An 18813-nucleotide genomic window follows, 5' to 3' on the forward strand; every position below is an offset into this window, starting at 1 on the left:
ACAGTTCTATATATATAACCGACACAATTATCACAATTCAGTTATAATACATAGTATATAACTAATTGAAAAATTATCTTTTTACGACAATTAAACAATTGCATTAATTAAAGAATTTTTTTAATAGACAAACCTTAAATTATAAATTGTGTTTAAATTATACATTTTTTTAATCTCCTTTACATGGAAAAAAAAAATCAACCAATGATTGTGTGGTTTCTTTGTCCATGCATTGCGGTTGGTACAGTCCTACAAAACAGAAACACAAGATTCATGTTTTAAACCTAAGTGCAATCGTTTATCACGATGGTATAGACTAGAATAGAAAATGCCAACTCACATGATCATAACTTCATTTTATTTGTTATTTGTTAAATTGAATTGTTACTAACTCGCCAGCCAATAAAGATTGGTTGAAGCAATTGGCAAACCGCACCTCCGAAGGTGCGTTCGGTTTTGCCAATTGTATATTCAAATCTTGCAATTTCTGTTGAATTGCAATTAGAGAGGTCTGAACATTTCTGAGAGGACCCTCTTCCGTTCAACCTCCAATCAACAGGTACTCACGTTAACAACTTTTTCATGTTACATAATTGTTGCAATCAATCACATATCGTTTTCGCTTCCATTTTGTATTCATTTTTTCATCAATGCGACATGATTTCGTGTTTCGAATAGACATCAAGAATTTGGTTCTCTGTGTGTCGTGAACCGCGGACACGGAACATAATTATAATGAACAAGAAAGGTAACAGTAACAAAACGTGTTGGAAGCGATCCTATTTTCACGTTATCAAAACCTGCATCACATGTGTATGAATCAATGCGGGTTAATCCTGTAATATTTTATAGGGGGAAAGTAATGGCATCATTTTCAGATTCATGGTTTGCTTCATTAATTGGAAAAGGTAGGTAATTTCCTCCTCGGAAAACTTTGACAAATTCAAATCTTTGCTAGTATTGATTGGTTGGTCATTGGTGTTAATCATAATGACCCCTGAAGCATAAACAAACAAATCAGGAATGTGTTATTTTTTTTACTTTCTTTTTTCAGAAATCACCTCTGTGCCAAAATAATTATATAGGTTTTTTTATTTCATACTCTCTTTTCTGTTTGACTTGTGTGTATAGACACTCAGACACACAAATGCACAGATATGTTGTTTGATATATAAAATTTGAGGCTTCTACTGTTCCACAATTGCACCAAACCTGATACTATACGATGTTTAATTTCAAATACAGTTGGTTAGCGAAGAAAAGTTATCAAGAGGTGCTTTTGACAACTGAACTTCCTCAAGCATTTGCTGTCCAGGTAAGCCAAATGCTCAATAAATCGAAACTGTTAACTTTTGGTATAACATTTACTGTATTTAATAAGGAAAATTACAATGTAATTGTGTTATCTAGTTGTTAACTATCATATCATATTTTTATACAGATAACGTATTTTCCAATGTCTCCTTTTTATTCAAGAAGATTATTTTAATTTTTAAAATGCAAATTTTTTAATCATGAGATATCTTTTACTTTAACCGAAACTTAATAGACAAGGTAAACAGAACAAGCAGAGACATAAGAAAAGTAGAGATTTTGACAGGTTCTTAAGCCAGGAAAACAAGCGAAGTGATAATAATAGGACAGAAAACAAAATACTGAGTCACTGAAGAAATCAAGTTCTCAACAATTTTATCCTAGGCCTCCTGTTCATCAAGCCACACACGAAATATATCAAGAAATCTTGCATGTTCTTAATAGACAACATAATATCAGAGTGGATCATTGAAAGTTAGGTCTGGCTTGAGACTTTCCCTATTATAATTACAAGGGTGTCTCATCCTCTGATTCCAAGAGAAACCAAGAATATGAATACTGATATTAATGCTTAGTACTATTCTGAATTTGAATATACACATCTATCTCATCTCACTTGAACTTGCTTGGTATATAGTTTATCATGCTCTTATATATGTCGATGTGCGTGTAGATTGACAGATGAACAAATAATTTGGTACAATACAAGGATTTCTCAACATGCATTTGAGGCAGAAATGACTGTTCTTAAGTTTCTTACACTTGAAATTATACTAAAATTGCAACAAGTATAACTGATAGATGATTTGCATGATGATGTAGATCCACTCTGGTGTAAGAAGGAAAAAGGCAGAATGAAAGAGGGATCTGGCAGCAAAGGCGGAATGACCATGTGCTTGGTGCTAACACTATGCTTAATTATTGCAATTTTGTTGGTAATGGTGCTCTTAGCATTTACAGTGTTCAGACCACACGAGCCTGTTAGCAGAGTGGACACCATTAAGGTTGCGGACATGAACCTCGGCATGGACTTTTTTAGCATGAGTGTGAATGTGAATGTGACACTGGATGTGGGTGTTTCAGTTCAAAACAGAAATAAGTTTGGATTTGAGTTCCACAATAGCTCTGCAATACTCAAATATAAGGGGTTATTGATTGGAGAAGGCCCTATCCCCGATGGAGAGGTATCAGGGGGTGAGACCATGGGAATGAACTTGACACTAACTATTATGGCTGACCGTTTAGCCACCAGCAATGGGGTCACCAGTGACATTGCATCAGGTTTAATACCCCTCAGCACCCTTGTGAGAATGTTTGGCATGGTCAAAGTCTTAGGCTTTATCAGATTCCATGTGGCTTCCACCACATCTTGTGATTTCACCCTCAATATTTCCAACAAAACAATTGTGGACAATAAGTGCTTATCCAAGGCAGTGCTTTCAGCTTGATTTGTATGTTAGGTTGAAGAAAACAAAAGAAAAAACAACTCAATTCTGTAATCTTTCAAACACTCAACTCTGTAGAGGTTCCCTCAATCTCAGTTACCCTCGTGTGAATTGTTATCTTTCTTTTAATCGATGTTCTCCCACTTTAACATACGTGACAGAATTTGTTGTTAGAAAAATTTTAAAAAATGATGTAAATACATTTTACCAACCAATGAGAAAAGAGAGAAATTTTACCTCATCAAAGTAATTATATTATACTTGAACCATACCTTTTTGGGAAATAAAATTTGAACAAGCTACCTACTAAAGTGTGTCGTTTTCTTTTTGTCACCACCTCTGTCCTAATATAAAGGATTTTTTTTTCTATGACATTATCTTTGCTGATTATTTTTTACCATTATACTCTTAATTCTTTAATAGTTTTTACTCAATTACTCAATAAATAATAGTAAATACTGTAAATTCTCTTGTGAACACCAAAAATATGATAATCACAAAAATAATAAGGCTTAATTATCATTTTGGTCCCCTAATTTATTGGGTTGGTTCACTTTGGTCCCCTTATTATTTTTAGGCTCAATTTGGTCCTCTAATTCTTTAAAAGGTTCAATTTGGTCCCTGCCGTTAAATCAACTTTAACACCGTCTCCGTACATGCCACGTGTCATTTTGTGGAATTTTCAATTTTTTATTTTTATTTTTATTTTTATTTTTATTTTTAATTTTTTAATTTTTTAAAAAAAAAAATTAAACTGCCACGTGTCACCTTATGGTTGTGACACGTGTCATCTTATGGTTGTGACACGTGTTACTTTGAGATTTTTTATTTAAAAAATGTACTGCCACGTGACAGGTCACGATTGTGCCACGTGTCAAGCTAACATTTGTTGTTTTCAATTTAGTCCCTCTATTTACAATTTTGATCCAATTTAGTCCCCCAATTTTTTAAGATGATTCAATTTTGTCCTCTCTAATTTGATACCAAATTAGTAATTAAGCTTAATTACAACTTATATATACATATTAAAATAATTTTTATTATATTTATAGATTAAATTACTCCATCTAACTATTCAAATTATTATTTTTTTTACATGTATAGAAACTTTCAAGTGTAAAAAATTACAAGTGAAAAATATAACAAATGAAATAACATGAGTATTTAGGGAGTGATTTGATGTACAAATGGTAAAAAATTATTTAAACATGAATGTATAAATTGTAATTAAGCTTAATTATTAATTTGGTCTCAAATTGGAGAGGACAAAATTAAATCATTTTAAAAAATTGGGGGACTAAATTGAATCAAAATTGTAAAAAGAGGGACTAAATTGAAAACAACCAATGTTAGTTTGACACGTGGCACAATCGTGACCTGCCACGTGTCACAACCATAAGGTTACACGTGTCACAACCATAAGGTGACACGTGGCAGTTTAATTTTTTTAAAAAGAAAATTTAAAAAAAAAATTTAAAAAAATTAAAAAGAAAAATAAAAAAAAATTTGAAAATTACACGTGGCATGTACGAAGACGGTGTTAAAGTTGACTTAACGGTAGGGACCAAATTGAACCTTTTAAAGAATTAGAGGACCAAATTGAACCTAAAAATAATAAGGGGACCAAAATGAACCAACCCAACAAATTAGGGGACCAAAATGATAATTAAGCCAAATAATAAAATAAATTATATAAGTATTAGTCTCTCCACATTTAACCCATTAATTGAGTGAAGAGAATCAGACGACGAGTCTCAACAATAAAAAAGTTAATTTTGAAAAAATAATATAAATCCTTAAGGAATTTAAAAACATTGATTAAACTAACTAATTTATTGATTCCTGTAGATTAATTAAAAGAGTCAGAAAGTAAAGTGATAAAAACAATGTCCAAAATACTTATCATATATTTGATTATATTTTTTTTAATATTTTAAATACTCATGCTATTTTTCATATTTAAAAGTCAGTCGTCTCCATACTTATAGTTACAGTAGATCAAACCGAAATCGAATAAGCTCATTACAAGCTGACCTATATACAGTACTGCTAATTTAAACACATTTTTTTAGATACTTTCACTATTATTCTTTGATTAAAATTAGAATGCTATTTCAATGATAAATACTAAAGGTTCATATTAAATGCTTACCGAAAGAAAACTCTGTATACACCAAGAATACATAAAAGTCGTATTTAGTATTCCTTTTTTTCAGTTTATTCTTTTAAACAATACTTAAATGCTTAGATTCGAATATGTTAAATTCTAATCATAAATCACAATCTAAAGTTGAAAATTTTCGAATTTGATGAGATGCATGAATATAATAGAAGAGACTGTTACTGTAGTTATCAAAGAAAAAAACTCTTTTGACAGTTGCGACACGGCATGGCCATTAAGTTGAGTCTGCAATTCTTCATACTGCTAATTAATACGAAGCAGTAACATCATTGGACCCCCACAACTTCCAACTACCTTAAGATATAGTAATTAGTACACTATTATTATTCTGGTTGGAACTCCTTATATAGGCCATTCATGGCCAACAAAGTCCCATTTCAAGATCAAATCTTCACACTTCTCTGTCATCTGCAACCTCTGTTACAATGTCCGAATCAGCACCAAAACAAGAAGAGATCATGACAGAAGCAAAAAACAACCAGGACCATGAGCAAGTGGTGGTGGTGTCACAGAAAAAGCTGAAGAGGAGAAGAGTGTGTGTAATGGTGACCGGGGCAGTGCTGTTACTGCTGATTGTGCTAGTCGTTGTGGTAATCATCTTGGCCTTTACCTTGTTCAAGACCAAAGATCCAAGAACTCAGCTTGTGTCTGCCACTTTGGAGGGTATAAGTCCACGTGTCTCCTTTCCTGACATCGATATACAGATCAATGTGACTCTTGATCTGAAGGTCCAGGTTGAGAACAGAAACCGTGCTAGTTTCAAGCATGATGGAGGAAAGAGTGTGTTGCTGTATAAGGGAAAAGAGGTTGGAGAGACAGACATATACCCTGGTTTGGTTCCTTCAAGAGGGTCTGCAATACTTTCATGCAGACTCACACTTCAGGCAGATGAATTTGCTTCCAACATCACCGGTCTTCTCGGGGATGTAGTTGGAGGAGATATCTCTATGGACACCGTTACTAGGATTCCTGGGAGAGTTACCTTCCTCGGATTCATCAAAAAACATATTGTCGCAAAGTCCTATTGCCAATTCACTGTTACCGTTCCTGACTTCAAGATTGCAAGCCAAAGTTGCAGGAATAAGGCCAAGTTATGAGCAGATTCGTAGGTTATATATATACACATATATGGTCGTATTGATAGTTCAGACTATAGTTTCTCACTGTGAGGATTTTGTTACATAAATAATAGTTGCATACATACATGTGTATACATGTTAGTTTTTAGTTTTATGCTTTGTCTGTTGGAAGTTGGTTTCAGTTTTGGGATTTTTGAGAACACTGTTTCCGGGAGTATTGTTTATATCTTGTGCCTGTTAATTCAGTTCTTTGAATAGTTATGTGATTCCTGCAAAAAGGGAAAATCTTGTTGAATGAATGAGGTTCTAAGCTGATTATTTTGATAGGAAGATCAATCTCAAACACACATATGATCGGTAAAGCCTTAAGGGTAAGCTTCAACGCCAGAAAGGTGATGAGGCTAATAACTTCTTCATTTCCGGTTTGGGGAGAAATTTTTTTGAGGTCTGATTATAATATTTTTACAAATTTCTCTTCTAATTTAAAATGAAACTATAAGAATTTTGAAATATAAAAAATGAAAAAATATTTAAAAAATATTATTAAGAGATAGAAAATTTTGTTATGATATAGTCGATAAAAAATCAATTTTCATTGTTATATAAACAATTTTGAAATATTGTTTTGAAAAAAATATGTGGTTCGATAGAGACTCTGTTAAAAAAATTCATATTTTCTGTAAATTTTGTTTTAAATTTTTTTTCGTAAGAAATACTTATAAATTTTTTTTAAAAAAAATACAATTTATTTTATAAAAAATACTTATAAATTTTGTTGAAAATAAAAATTTGCAAAAAAATGCTATTAATTTTCTCACAAAATATTTTGGTTTAAAAATTTTTTGCAACAAATTTTGTAAAAAATATTTGTAAATTTTATTGGAAATGATTCTTCACGAAAAAATTATTGTTAATCAAAATTTTTAGAAAAAATAGTAGAAAAAAAAATATTCTTTTGTAAATTTTTTTAATAAATTTGTAAGAAAATCTCGTATAATATAAGAATTTCTAGTAATGAGAATTTAAATTGAAGAGAGTACTTGGATTATCTAAAATTAGTGAATTTCAAATTTTGTGTAAAGACCTAAGGATTTGAAATTTTACATATTGTTTTGGTGGAAACATTATCATTTCAACTTTAGTTGAAATATTGTTGGTGATGTTAAGATCACAACACTGTCAATTCAACAATTTTTTTCCACGAAGGTAGATTGAAATTGATTGTGACTAATTTTAATTGTCATTGTTATAAGATTTTTTTTTCGTATAACTAATGTTTTCTTTGTTAAGGTGTTTTTGGGTTGATACAAAATATTCTTCTTTTCACTCAACTTATTAAAATTATTTTCGATTGATATAAGTTGGAATTGTTTCTCAAATAATGACATAGATCAAGATTATTTATCAAAATGATTTTCTTGACCAACTCTATCACTGCTATTTTCTAACCGATTGCAACTAAGATTTTTTTTTTATCGACTTCATTCAAAATATTTTTGAATAGATGTAAGACAAGATTTTTTTTAAGTAACACTAATATAACACTACTAAAAAAATTCATATTTCCTACCAATTTTATTTTGAATATTTTTTATAAAAAATACTTATAAATTTTATGATGAAATAAAATTTGTAGGAAATTATTGTCAATTCTTTTGTAGAATGTTTTGTATAAAATACTTTTCACAATCAATTTTGTAAAAAATACTTACAAATTTTATAATTTTGTAGGAAATAATTACCTACAAACGAATTACTTATCAATTAAGATTCATAGAGAAAATAGCAGAAGACAAATTTTTTTAACAAATTTGCATGAAAAATTTGATAATTTTTAGTAGTGTAAATATTTTCTATTAATTAAAATATTTGATCAAAGGAAAAACATTAAAATTTAATAAATTTAAACTGATTTATTTAAATAAAATATTTAAAAACTTAGACAATTGAACATGAAAATCATTAAAATTTAATATATTCAAATCTCCTATAGAATTTATCAAACTTTCTGTCCTAACACTAAGTAAGGATACACACCTTACACCATTTATTGGTAGATTATTGGAAACAGTTGGCATTTATTTATAATGAATGAAGGCCAATTCTAATACACTATATGCGATAATCCATCCAAAACACCGTCCTTTGCCGTTTGATTAAAAACCTTTACCCATCATAAATTATTCATTATCCCACTTCCACACGTAAGCGTCGTTTGCTTTCATGTAATGAAAGTCATAGAACCCCACTTTCATGTTTGGATAATTTTTTTTAAGAAATTAAGTTTTTTATTCATTTGTGTATAAGTTAATTTACAAAATTTCAAAAGTTTATCTAAAATTGTACCGGAATTAAATTTATTTTATAAAAGTTTTTTATTGTAATTTTCCTATAAAGTTTATAACTTGACATATTCTTAGGGTTAGTTAATAGTTGTTGGTGAGAATGGGCCAACTTCTGGGCTGTTTTTGATCCTTTACCCATTCTTGAATCGCTACCGTTTTGTTTCAACTCCGCTACAACGAATACACCCTTTAGTATAAGTGAGAATTCAAATATGGCATATGAATTCAATAAATGTTTTAGATGAATAACTTGACCAACAACGTGAGAAGCTTCATTCATGACTTTACGTCAAGTCAATGACCCATTTTCAAAAACCTAACTCAACTCAAGCCTCTCGTTTCATCTAGATAAGAAAAAAAAAACTCAAGTGCCTTATCAAAGTCAACGAGGACCAATATTAAAGCCATCAATGTGAACCATTTTTAATATCACCCCACTTGAGTTTTTACCTCCCTCTCTTTTTATTCATTTATTTATTACTTTTCTGGTCTATATAATACCACGACTAATTTATCAAGACAAATTTATGCAAAGAACTCTTTGACACGTTGTTAAATAGCAAATATATATATATATATATGTATATCATGCAAAGCGCTTTTAAGAGTTTTGTCTTCCTTCAAATAATAAAAGATGAGAGTGCGTGTATCTAACCATGAAAAAGAAAGAATATGTTGAATAATTAAATGAAAATGCTATAAATAGAAGGAAGGGAATAAATAAGGTATGGAGAAAAGGTCGCGAAGAACGGAAAGGAAGGAAGAGTCCCGTTTGGCTGGCCACCGAACGCGCGTTGTCTCATATAAAATAGCGTTCAGCTTAACCACCCAAATTAAGGAACATCCCTATACAACAAACAAGAAGACAGAGCAACGTTAATTTTAACGAACAAATACAAATCCATGATCTATTAACGCAACGAAAAGCGACCTCTCTCCCTCAACTACGAATCCCAAAAACTCTCCTCCACGCGCAGCCACTCCGCAGGGTGCATCTGGGATGGTAATGGGACCGGAGAAGATCACCCTCGCCGCGCCCTCGCCCTCGTTCCGCCTCCGGTGCAAGAGCCTGAACTCGCTCCGCCTCCGCCGCATCTTCGACATGTTCGACAAGAACGGCGACTGCATGATCACGGTGAGCGAGATCAGCCAGGCGCTGAGCCTGCTGGGCCTGGACGCGGACATGCAGGAGCTGGAGACGATGACGCAGTCGTACATCCGCCCCGGGAACGAGGGCTTGACCTACGACGATTTCGTGAGCCTCCACGAGAGCCTGGGCGACACCTACTTCGGCTTCGTCCAGAGCGAGGAAGAGGAGCAGCAGGAGTCGGACCTGTGGGAGGCCTTCAAGGTGTTCGACGAGAACGGCGACGGCTACATCTCCGCCAAGGAGCTTCAGGTCGTCCTCGGAAAACTCGGCCTGGTGGAAGGCAACATGATCGACAATGTCCACCGCATGATTGGGTCCGTCGATACCAACCACGATGGCCGCGTCGATTTCTACGAGTTCAAGGAGATGATGCGCGCCACCATTCTCCCCACTTCTTGATTTTCTTCTGTAGTTTCTAAATGTAACTTTTCTCGATCTTAGGGCCTCCCACCTTCGTTTGTACAACATTCATTAACTACTCGCTCTTTCGCCAACATCTCTGTGTCACTGTAACATTTGTTTCCAACTCCTAGGTTTCAATCAACGTTGCTGCATGCGGTTCAATAGTGCAGTAGTTTTTGTTTTCTACCGGCGGCTACTCATGTTGTTCCCTTTTTTATGCCTTTTTTTTTTCTGTTATTCAAGAAGTAAATTTTTTTTTTCCGTAACGATGGTAAATGAGACTACATTCTTCAGTGAGGCTCTTCTTGGCCCATAATCTCACATCATGCAATGTCCAGCTTTAGAATGATTGCACAACCACAGTATTCATAGTTATCAAAATGTAACATTCAAATCACCAAGTAAATACATTGCATTGGAGAAATGATTTATAGTTGATTTGACACTTAATAGGTACATCCATTGTCTCAACTTCAACAATAAATTTTATCTATTTTGAACAAAAAAAATTGTTTCTTTCACCGCTTTTAATTACTATTGTTCCGCAACTAAAGCATAGTTAATTGGAGAACAGTAAATGGTGATTTTTATATTGAAGTGAGACGTTAGCAAAGATTTCGGCATTTTTGTATTTCGGGTCGATTTTAATTTAAATTTATAAAAATGAGTTTGTTAGAATTTGTTTTTAAAATAGGGTTAAGTCATCACGATAAAGGACAATATTAAAGATGAAATCATTCTTCACTGAATTATTTTATTTTTTTTAAAATAAAATCTTTTTAAAGAACACCGGTTTCTATTTATATGAAAAGTGAAGTCATCGTACATCAACTTCAATTCTTCCATTGTTTTTTCGTAGAGGCAAAGGGAGAATATCGTTATCCGAGTTGCAGCTGTTGTAACCTACCTTCATGAAGGGTGTGAGAGGCAAATCATTCACAGGAGAGTGAAGAGCTGCAACAAAATGTTTGATGCTGAAGAGCTGCAACAGAATGTTTGATGCTGATCTCAATGCAAAGCTTGGGGATTTTGGGCTTGGGAAAGTGTATGAGCATAGTTGCAGCACGAGGGAGGCTTCTATCCCAGCAGGGACAATGGGTATCTTATTGTTTATTTTGGTGTTCCCGCTGTAAAGTTGGATGTGTTCAACTTTAATAAACAAAAATTAAAAAGAGAAAAATACTGAAAAGTGTAGTCATTATCTACAAGATCGACTTCACTCTTCACATCAATAAAAACCTGCCTTTCACATCACGATTTCACTTTCTGAAAAAAATAAATAAAGGAAACTGATTTGGTGGAGGACGACTTAATGTCGTCCTCCACCACGACGACTTGATCTTATTTTGAAAAAAAAAATTGAACGAATCTATTTTAACAAATTTGAGTTAAAATCGATCCCAAAATACAAAAAAGTCAAAGATTACTTTGTCCCCTTAGGACCTTCATATTTATATGTCGAAAAAAAATAAGTTTACATCCTTATTTCCACCTCTCTCAGGATAGGTAGATTCCTGCTACAACTAAAAGAATAATCATTGGTAAAAAAAAAAGTTAACGGATAGAAAAATAGTTTACAAGAATGTCATTATCTTTCTCTTGTGAATAGGAGTTAAAATTTGGTTTTGTAACCGTCAACGATTTTATTTAAGGTTGACTTCTATCCATTTTAAGACCAACTCGATAATTTTGTTAATAGCACTTAGGAATAGGTTGTTTATATATATATATATATATATATATATATATATATATATATATATATATATATATATATATATATAAAGTCGTGTTCTTTTATCTATTTCGGATCGATCCCTAATTCTGTTTTGAAAATATTGTTTATTGTTTATTACTTATGTAAGGTCGGTTTTCTAGCTATCCTAGGGTCAGTCCATAATTTTGTTGGTAGCTTTTGAGAATGAGTTACTTATTACATATTTAGTCAAGGATTTGAGAGACTTCTTTGGATTGACCAAAATGATGATTTGAGTCCTTGCTTGCTCTAAATCTTAAATAGTCACTTTGATTCATGACAAATCTTTATTAAAACTCATTATTTTTTTAAAATTTTTTATTGAGTCAAAATAAAAATGATCATGTTAAGGTTGATTATTCCCTAAACGATACAATTGTGAAAATCAATTTTTGAGTGAAGCTACCGTGCCAAGCCAATCCAATAAATCACTTAACATTGCCAGATGTTTGTCACTCTAAACATATTTACAAATATTTTTAAAGGTGTTAATCAAAAGAAAAAAATAAAAGAAAATACTATACTTTTTATATCAGTTCCTCCCAAATTGATATACATCCAATTCATCTCAGCTCATAAAAGTTTTTTTCTATTCAGACTTATTATAAGTATTATTTGTTATTTTTGAATAATAATAAATGCATGAAGTTACTCCTTGTTAAGTGAAGAATATTTGTTAAAACTCTCTCAACGTTTAATTTTGAGTATAGAGCATATTTTTAAGTGAAGTATAGTGTTTCAGATTATACAATAATAAAGTTAATGATAAAGATTTTAATATTGCAAGATTCTCATTCAAAATAATGAAAGTAAAATTTATTCTACTTACTAATATAGAACATAATATGAAGAGTATTATGTTGAAAATCATTAAGCACTAAAAGACTTTTTCACATACACTTGACTCACTTGTTGTATCTCCACTTTATTCATTTATGTGTGGAAATCATTATTGTGTATAGGTTTCTAGAGAGAACCTAGGTTGGGTACTTTTAGGAAATCATGTAATAGAACTTTTTAGAAAGTCATGCTTTTATGATGACATCTTTTTGCTATGAAGTACAGATATTATGACATCTTTTGCTATGAAGTACAAATATTATGACATCTTTTGCTATGAAGTACAAAAGAGAGATGTATTACACTTTCTTTATCTTAGTTTACTTCAAACATAATAATACCTAACTAACAGATAATAAGTACATTGATGAGTAATTAATACTTTCTTAGTGTGTTCTCGGATGATTTACCATCTTAGAGATAACATGACTATAATTAAAAAATTTATTTTTTATTAAATTTATCGTATTAATTTTAATTTTTTTAAATGAACCAAAATGACCCGTTATTCTAATATATAACCGGTGGTCCCAAAAACTGCAATCAAGGCTTTTACTTTTTGCATTCCCACAATTTCTTTGTGCACCCACTAAAATTTCAAATGACCATTTAATCCTCTATAAAAGTGAGTTCTAGATTTCAAAACAAGTTCCGAAATTTCTCAAAATAAGATTTTCGAAATACGATTTCTGAAATAACATTTCTAGAATGAGATTTTTGGAACAAAAATCTCGAAATGCGTGAATTGCATGCCAGAGTAAGCTTTCCGAAATAGGATTTTTAGAATAAATTTTTTAAAATGCAAATAATTTTTCGAAACATTCTCATATGAAAATACGTTTCAAAATCTTTTCGAGATGAAACTGTTTTCGCATTCTCCTTTTCCTTTGCAACTTTCTCTCTACTCTCCTCTGCTGCATGCAGCGATGATGATGGAACCAACGACGGTGGTAGTTGTGATGTGATGGAATGAAGAAGGATAGTGTAGGAAGCAAAGTCTCTAGAGAATTATTCGAACTTGTCTAATATAAATATAAATATTTTTAAGGATAATGTTATTTTAATTCATTTTTTATTTATTTTTAATTTATCATTTTGATCATTATTAGATTATTACATTACATCATTACAAAGAATAAAAAAAAGATGATTTAATGGTGATTGAAATAATAGATTAAAAATGAATCAAAAAAATTTTGGTTAAAATATCATTTTTCTATTTTAATAGCCCATTAAGCCAATTCATGTCACATGATAGCTCTAACTCTAAATAACCCTCTAAACAACCCTCATTGATTGGTTCTTTTAAATACCGATAAGCACTAATATCTTTTTACTTTTTGACATAGACTTATGGTGAAATCTATTCTATCCAAATAGCCCTAGTCTTTAGCTAATACTACTTTTTCTGAATAATTAAAGATGATGATGATGTGATCATGTTTATGATAATGTTAATAATAGCCTCAATTGTCGTAAACAGATTTAAATTAGTCCCCTGAATGAAAAATAAAGCCCAATAAAAAATGTATTTCATTAAAAACATATATATACTAGAAATTAGACCTATTTATAATATATATATATATATATATATATATATAATAATAATAATAATAATAGTGAGTGTAAATATTATTTTATAAACTAATTTTATTATAAGGTTGATTTAGGTTTTAAGTCCGTTTCTAATGAGAATCATGGGTTATATTTATATTTGTTTTTATTGAATCTATTATTCAATTTATTATTGGACCACCCATTAATGTTTAGTTTCACATTCGAGATGTATATTTCTTGGCATGAGTCTATTCTAATTATTTGTGTCATTCGTTACGAGATCGACAATTAATTTATAGTCTTACACTTCGGATATATCTTTTGGAATAAGAGTTGTGTGTTGAAATCCACGTTAATTAGAGATACAACTAATTTATCATACATAAGTATATGTAAATCTTATCTTATAAGTTAATTTTGTAAAATTGAATTAAATATATTTTTTAACGATAAGTGGACATGAGAGAGAATAAAGAAAAAAGGAATTGGACAGTAGGTAAAGAAGGAAAAAATGGTGAATTGGATGATGAGTGTGACATATTTACATCACATTATTATGTTATTTAACCCATCACTCAAAAGAGAAAATTGCACGTGAATGACATTATTAGTCCCTTTTACATCAGATTGCACATAACGCCCATGCTTTTTGGTATATTTTGTTTATTTCATTTCAAATGGCACTATAGAAGAAACGGATATGACTTAACAATACAAAAACAAATGTGCATATTGCTAATTAAAAAAAAATACTTTTATCTATATTAAGTTTAGTATTTAGTTATAATAATTAAATAATTTGTAAGTTACATAAAAGTAAAATTGGAAAATTAAGTTTGAGCTGTTTGAATTATAACAGCTCATCATTAAAACAAAACTTATAAACAAATAAATAAATACAAGAGTTATTCACAAAGAATAACCCGATGAAACAACCTTTAAAATAAAATAGGAAAATTCAATATTATAGTTATTCTTGGATTCCCAATAGTAATATATAGTATGAGGTAGCTAGACATGTGGTATGTATCGTCTTGTGCAGCTAACAATATTGGTGATGCAAGATTCTCTTCGTCTTTACAAGCCTTCAACAATGGCGACACTACTCTCATAATCGGATGTTGGAATTACATTTTTTTTCATATGATTAAATTATAGTTATCGAGAGATTGTGATTATATATATACTAGTTTTACATATATAAGGGATTTTTTTCATGTAATATATTTTTCTTCAGATGTATGGTTATCTATTTTTGTTATAGTTATGTGGTCAGTCACTCCGTGAATCTGAACTATGAACTCTGATACCACTGTTAGCATTTGATACAAATTTTATCTTAAAATTTTAAAACAATGATGTTATAAACTTTTATTCTTATATATTATTTAACTTTGTTTATTATGAAACTTTTAACTCACACTTAAATTATTTCAAACAATAAAGACAAGATACCAGAAAGGTTTGGTGCTGGTTTTTTGTGCGGCATGTAAGTACTCTCAACCTTACATTTCCTTTGGCCTCGGGAATCGAAGTTTCTAGAAATGAAGAGAGTGGTGTTTCTTCTTCTATGCAACTTCTCCTTTGCACTGTCATTGTCCTGTGCATGTTTTCATGTTAATGCCGAAATATGGTGTGAGACTTCTTGTTACCAAGCTTGTGCCATAGGGTCTACATTACTTTTATGTAACTTCACTATTATGTGTTAGGTATAATCATGCATCAAACCTCTTATGACCTATTTTTTTTTTTTTTCTCTCAAAAGCTAAAACCAAATTATTTGATAAGAAATCATATTTTCTTTCTAGTTTATGTTTAACTGTAATTATGCATATTTTCTTTTAGATTTTTTTTTTTGAATTTTTTATACTTTATTTGTATCGATGGAGATCAATTTTAATGTTTTGAAGTATTTTCATTTTTTTTAATATACTAGCAAAAATATATTTTAAATACTCAATAAAAAATTACAAAAACTAAAAAAAATCTATGCACAATCTTCTTTTTATTTTCACTTTTAACTCGAATAACATAAAAAAATTTAATTAATATTCTTCAACCTTTTGACCTGATTATGAGAATACATATGTACTACTTCTATTTTATTATTCTTTTGATAAAAATTGCATTTTTATACTACTTTTATTTATTTATTCAATAAATGTCGCGTTTTAAGGTATGATTTGTGTTTTTCGAAATCTTTTATGACTTATTTTTTGCTTTTAATTTTTTTTTTGTATATATTTAATTTTTTCATTCAGTGAGTACTTGTTTGCTTTTCATGAAAAGGTAAAATTCATTTTGACCGAGTGTTTCATAAAAAGTAACATTGTCCTATGTTTTTTTTTATAGATTTTTATTTAGGATTATTTATTTTGAGAGTGTTTTATTTTTCTTAAACAATACAATATATTTAATAAATTTCTTTTATATATAAATTTAATTAATTTTTAATAAAAAAATTGATGAAACAAGGCTTTTTACTTAATTAAAAGAAATTAGTGAGGGCTACATATTATAACATATGATTTTTATTGTAATAGAGATAATTTCTTAAATTATAATCTTTAGATAAAAAGAATATTTTTCAAATAGGGTCATATCATCACTATAAATTTTAACGTCTTAACTAAGTTTCAAAGTCCATCAATCATTAGTCATCACGTGAAAATTTATTAAAAATATTCTAATGAATCACTTATTGATCCAAAAAATCATGAGAGACTAAAGAATAATCACTCTTCAACCAATGCTTTTGAAAATCATGCATCAAAACATGCTCCAAAACATAAATAGACATCATAAACTCAACATAAATAGAAATTTATATTCCTCAAAAGGTGAAAAAACTACTTCCATATTCACCCTAATTTTCTCTGAATATATTTTATGCATACTATTTAAATATTTGATGTTATGCTTTCTCTCACATTTCCATCCCAAAGCAAAAAGTGAAGTTTATAACCCAAGTTCACCACATTGTGATTTGTGTCTCTTTTATCATTTTATTACAATTGTTGAAGATTGAGTTAAAATTTTGTATGAAAAAGTAAAATTATCTAAAATTGTTGAAAACTTTAATTTTAAAATATAGGAAAAACATTTTTTTTAAGTATTCACTTCCTTTCTTTGAATGCCCTATTTTTTTTTTCTTTGGGTGAATTTTTAGGGTTATCATTACTCCTACGTCATTTTTTCTTTGAAAAAGGTTAAAACAAATAGAAACTAAATTATTTGAATAGTAACGTTATCTATGAAAGTTAGGTGGGAAGGTACAAGTTTGTTTTCAAGATTCACATCTTTCAATTCCTCACGACTTTATGACTCGTGACATTTTTGTATTATTCTGTGAATAAGTATTTATTCGAATGAGTGGTAATAGAATCAGTTTTAAATAAAAGGTATTCATAAATGGATTTTATAGTAACATGAATTATGTTTAAATATTTTTTGACAAAACACAAGCTAGTTTTAAAATTAAATATAATTTTTTTATTCAATTAAAATTAACTCCACTCAAAGTTAATTCTAAACCTAAAATATATTTCGGAGCAAGAAATCAAGCATATTAAAGTTTAATTAAAATCACGTTAACACATTTCGACATGATTCTAGAAAGTTTATTATGCAGCCCACACACATAGTGAAATAAAGTTCTGATTAAAAGGTTAAAATGTTCTTGAATTGTAAGTATTTAAATGTTATACTTTTACACGTTTTTACTAGCTATCAACTAAAAGTTAAAAAGAATAAAAAAGAAAATTATTTAGCATTATTGTTTCAATCTTGTGAGATTTTGGCTTGTAGTAATTATATATAGCAAAAGAAAATGAAACATGAAAAGCTTACTATCAATAATTGATGATATGATTGAGTTGATAAAATGTCATGACAAAGATGAAAGTACATAATCCTGCCCACACTTTCTCAAAAATAATTAAGGGAAGGTGATGGGATGAGAGACTAAATACACATTATAGAAAAGGATTTATGTAAAAGCATGGGAAGTGTTTGTGCACCCAAGATCCAATTTTAATCTATAGCATAAAAAATGGTACAAACATATTCTTGGATACATTTTTTTAATACGAAAATATATATATATATATATATATATATATATATATATATATATTAAAATTATTCTAGATTCATTTGTTTTATCAATTGGATATATTGAAACAATATAATACTTTAAGATTGTCATATAGAAAATTGTTAGTCTTATTGTTACTTTCGATCGATAAAAAGCTAAATGTAACTTCTCATTTAATAGAAGATAAATCTATAAATGAAACATCACACAAGATATAATATAAAATGACAGTATCAAAAAGGGACACATGTTTAAACCATTACAATTATCCCAAAAGTGTTAGAAGAGAGGATTAAGGCACACCACGATGCCAATAACAAAGCCGAAAGAAAAGTACAACGGTATTCAAAATACATGCTCTAGGAGCAAGATAATACATGGGTCACAACCCTAAAAGAAGACCCGAAACAAGAGGATTCGGCCCAAACAAGCTATGTAGCGGAATTCCCATCACCCTAATGACCACGAGAAGTTCTCACATCTGCTCACATCAATAAATTAATGATCATCGCAAAAGGAGAAAATCCCACACAAAACATACAACAAACAGAAGGGTAAGCTAGAGTAAAAAGGTTTTCATAATACAATTGAACATACAATTTAAAAGTCAAGCGTACATAAATCCACCCAAGCATATAATGGCC

General features: G+C 30.1%; 3 protein-coding genes across 4 annotated transcripts; all 3 read left to right on the forward strand.

Annotated features, from left to right (window-relative positions):
* The first annotated feature begins 301 nt into the window (after positions 1–301).
* LOC114185991 lies at positions 302–2888 on the forward strand. Of its 2 annotated transcripts, none has more exons than XM_028073982.1 (3): positions 302–559; positions 1246–1315; positions 2137–2888. In XM_028073982.1, exon 3 carries the CDS (start codon positions 2169–2171, stop codon positions 2760–2762), a length of 594 nt encoding a protein of 197 aa, XP_027929783.1. In that variant the 5' UTR covers positions 302–559; positions 1246–1315; positions 2137–2168; the 3' UTR covers positions 2763–2888. The 2 variants fall into 2 exon arrangements, with proteins under 2 accessions (XP_027929783.1, XP_027929784.1); XM_028073983.1 differs by lacking the exon at positions 302–559 and adding an exon at positions 838–908.
* A 2382-nt stretch (positions 2889–5270) lies between these two features.
* LOC114184054 lies at positions 5271–6168 on the forward strand. Its single transcript, XM_028071291.1, has one exon. The coding sequence runs from the start codon at positions 5367–5369 to the stop codon at positions 6036–6038; it is 672 nt and encodes a 223-aa protein (XP_027927092.1). The 5' UTR covers positions 5271–5366; the 3' UTR covers positions 6039–6168.
* A 2917-nt stretch (positions 6169–9085) lies between these two features.
* On the forward strand, positions 9086–10183 carry LOC114183744 (calcium-binding protein CML42). The gene has a single exon (XM_028070875.1). The coding sequence runs from the start codon at positions 9366–9368 to the stop codon at positions 9912–9914; it is 549 nt and encodes a 182-aa protein (XP_027926676.1). The 5' UTR covers positions 9086–9365; the 3' UTR covers positions 9915–10183.
* The last annotated feature ends 8630 nt before the right edge of the window (positions 10184–18813 follow it).

Source organism: Vigna unguiculata, chromosome 5, assembly GCF_004118075.2.
Source record: "Vigna unguiculata cultivar IT97K-499-35 chromosome 5, ASM411807v1, whole genome shotgun sequence".
Classification (NCBI taxonomy): Eukaryota; Viridiplantae; Streptophyta; class Magnoliopsida; order Fabales; family Fabaceae; genus Vigna; species Vigna unguiculata.

Coding starts and splice junctions, on each gene's coding strand:
- LOC114185991 (XM_028073982.1), top strand. CDS start 2,169: ATGAAAGAGGGATCTGGCAGCAAAGGCGGAATGACCATGTGCTTGGTG.
- LOC114184054 (XM_028071291.1), top strand. CDS start 5,367: ATGTCCGAATCAGCACCAAAACAAGAAGAGATCATGACAGAAGCAAAA.
- LOC114183744 (XM_028070875.1), top strand. CDS start 9,366: ATGGTAATGGGACCGGAGAAGATCACCCTCGCCGCGCCCTCGCCCTCG.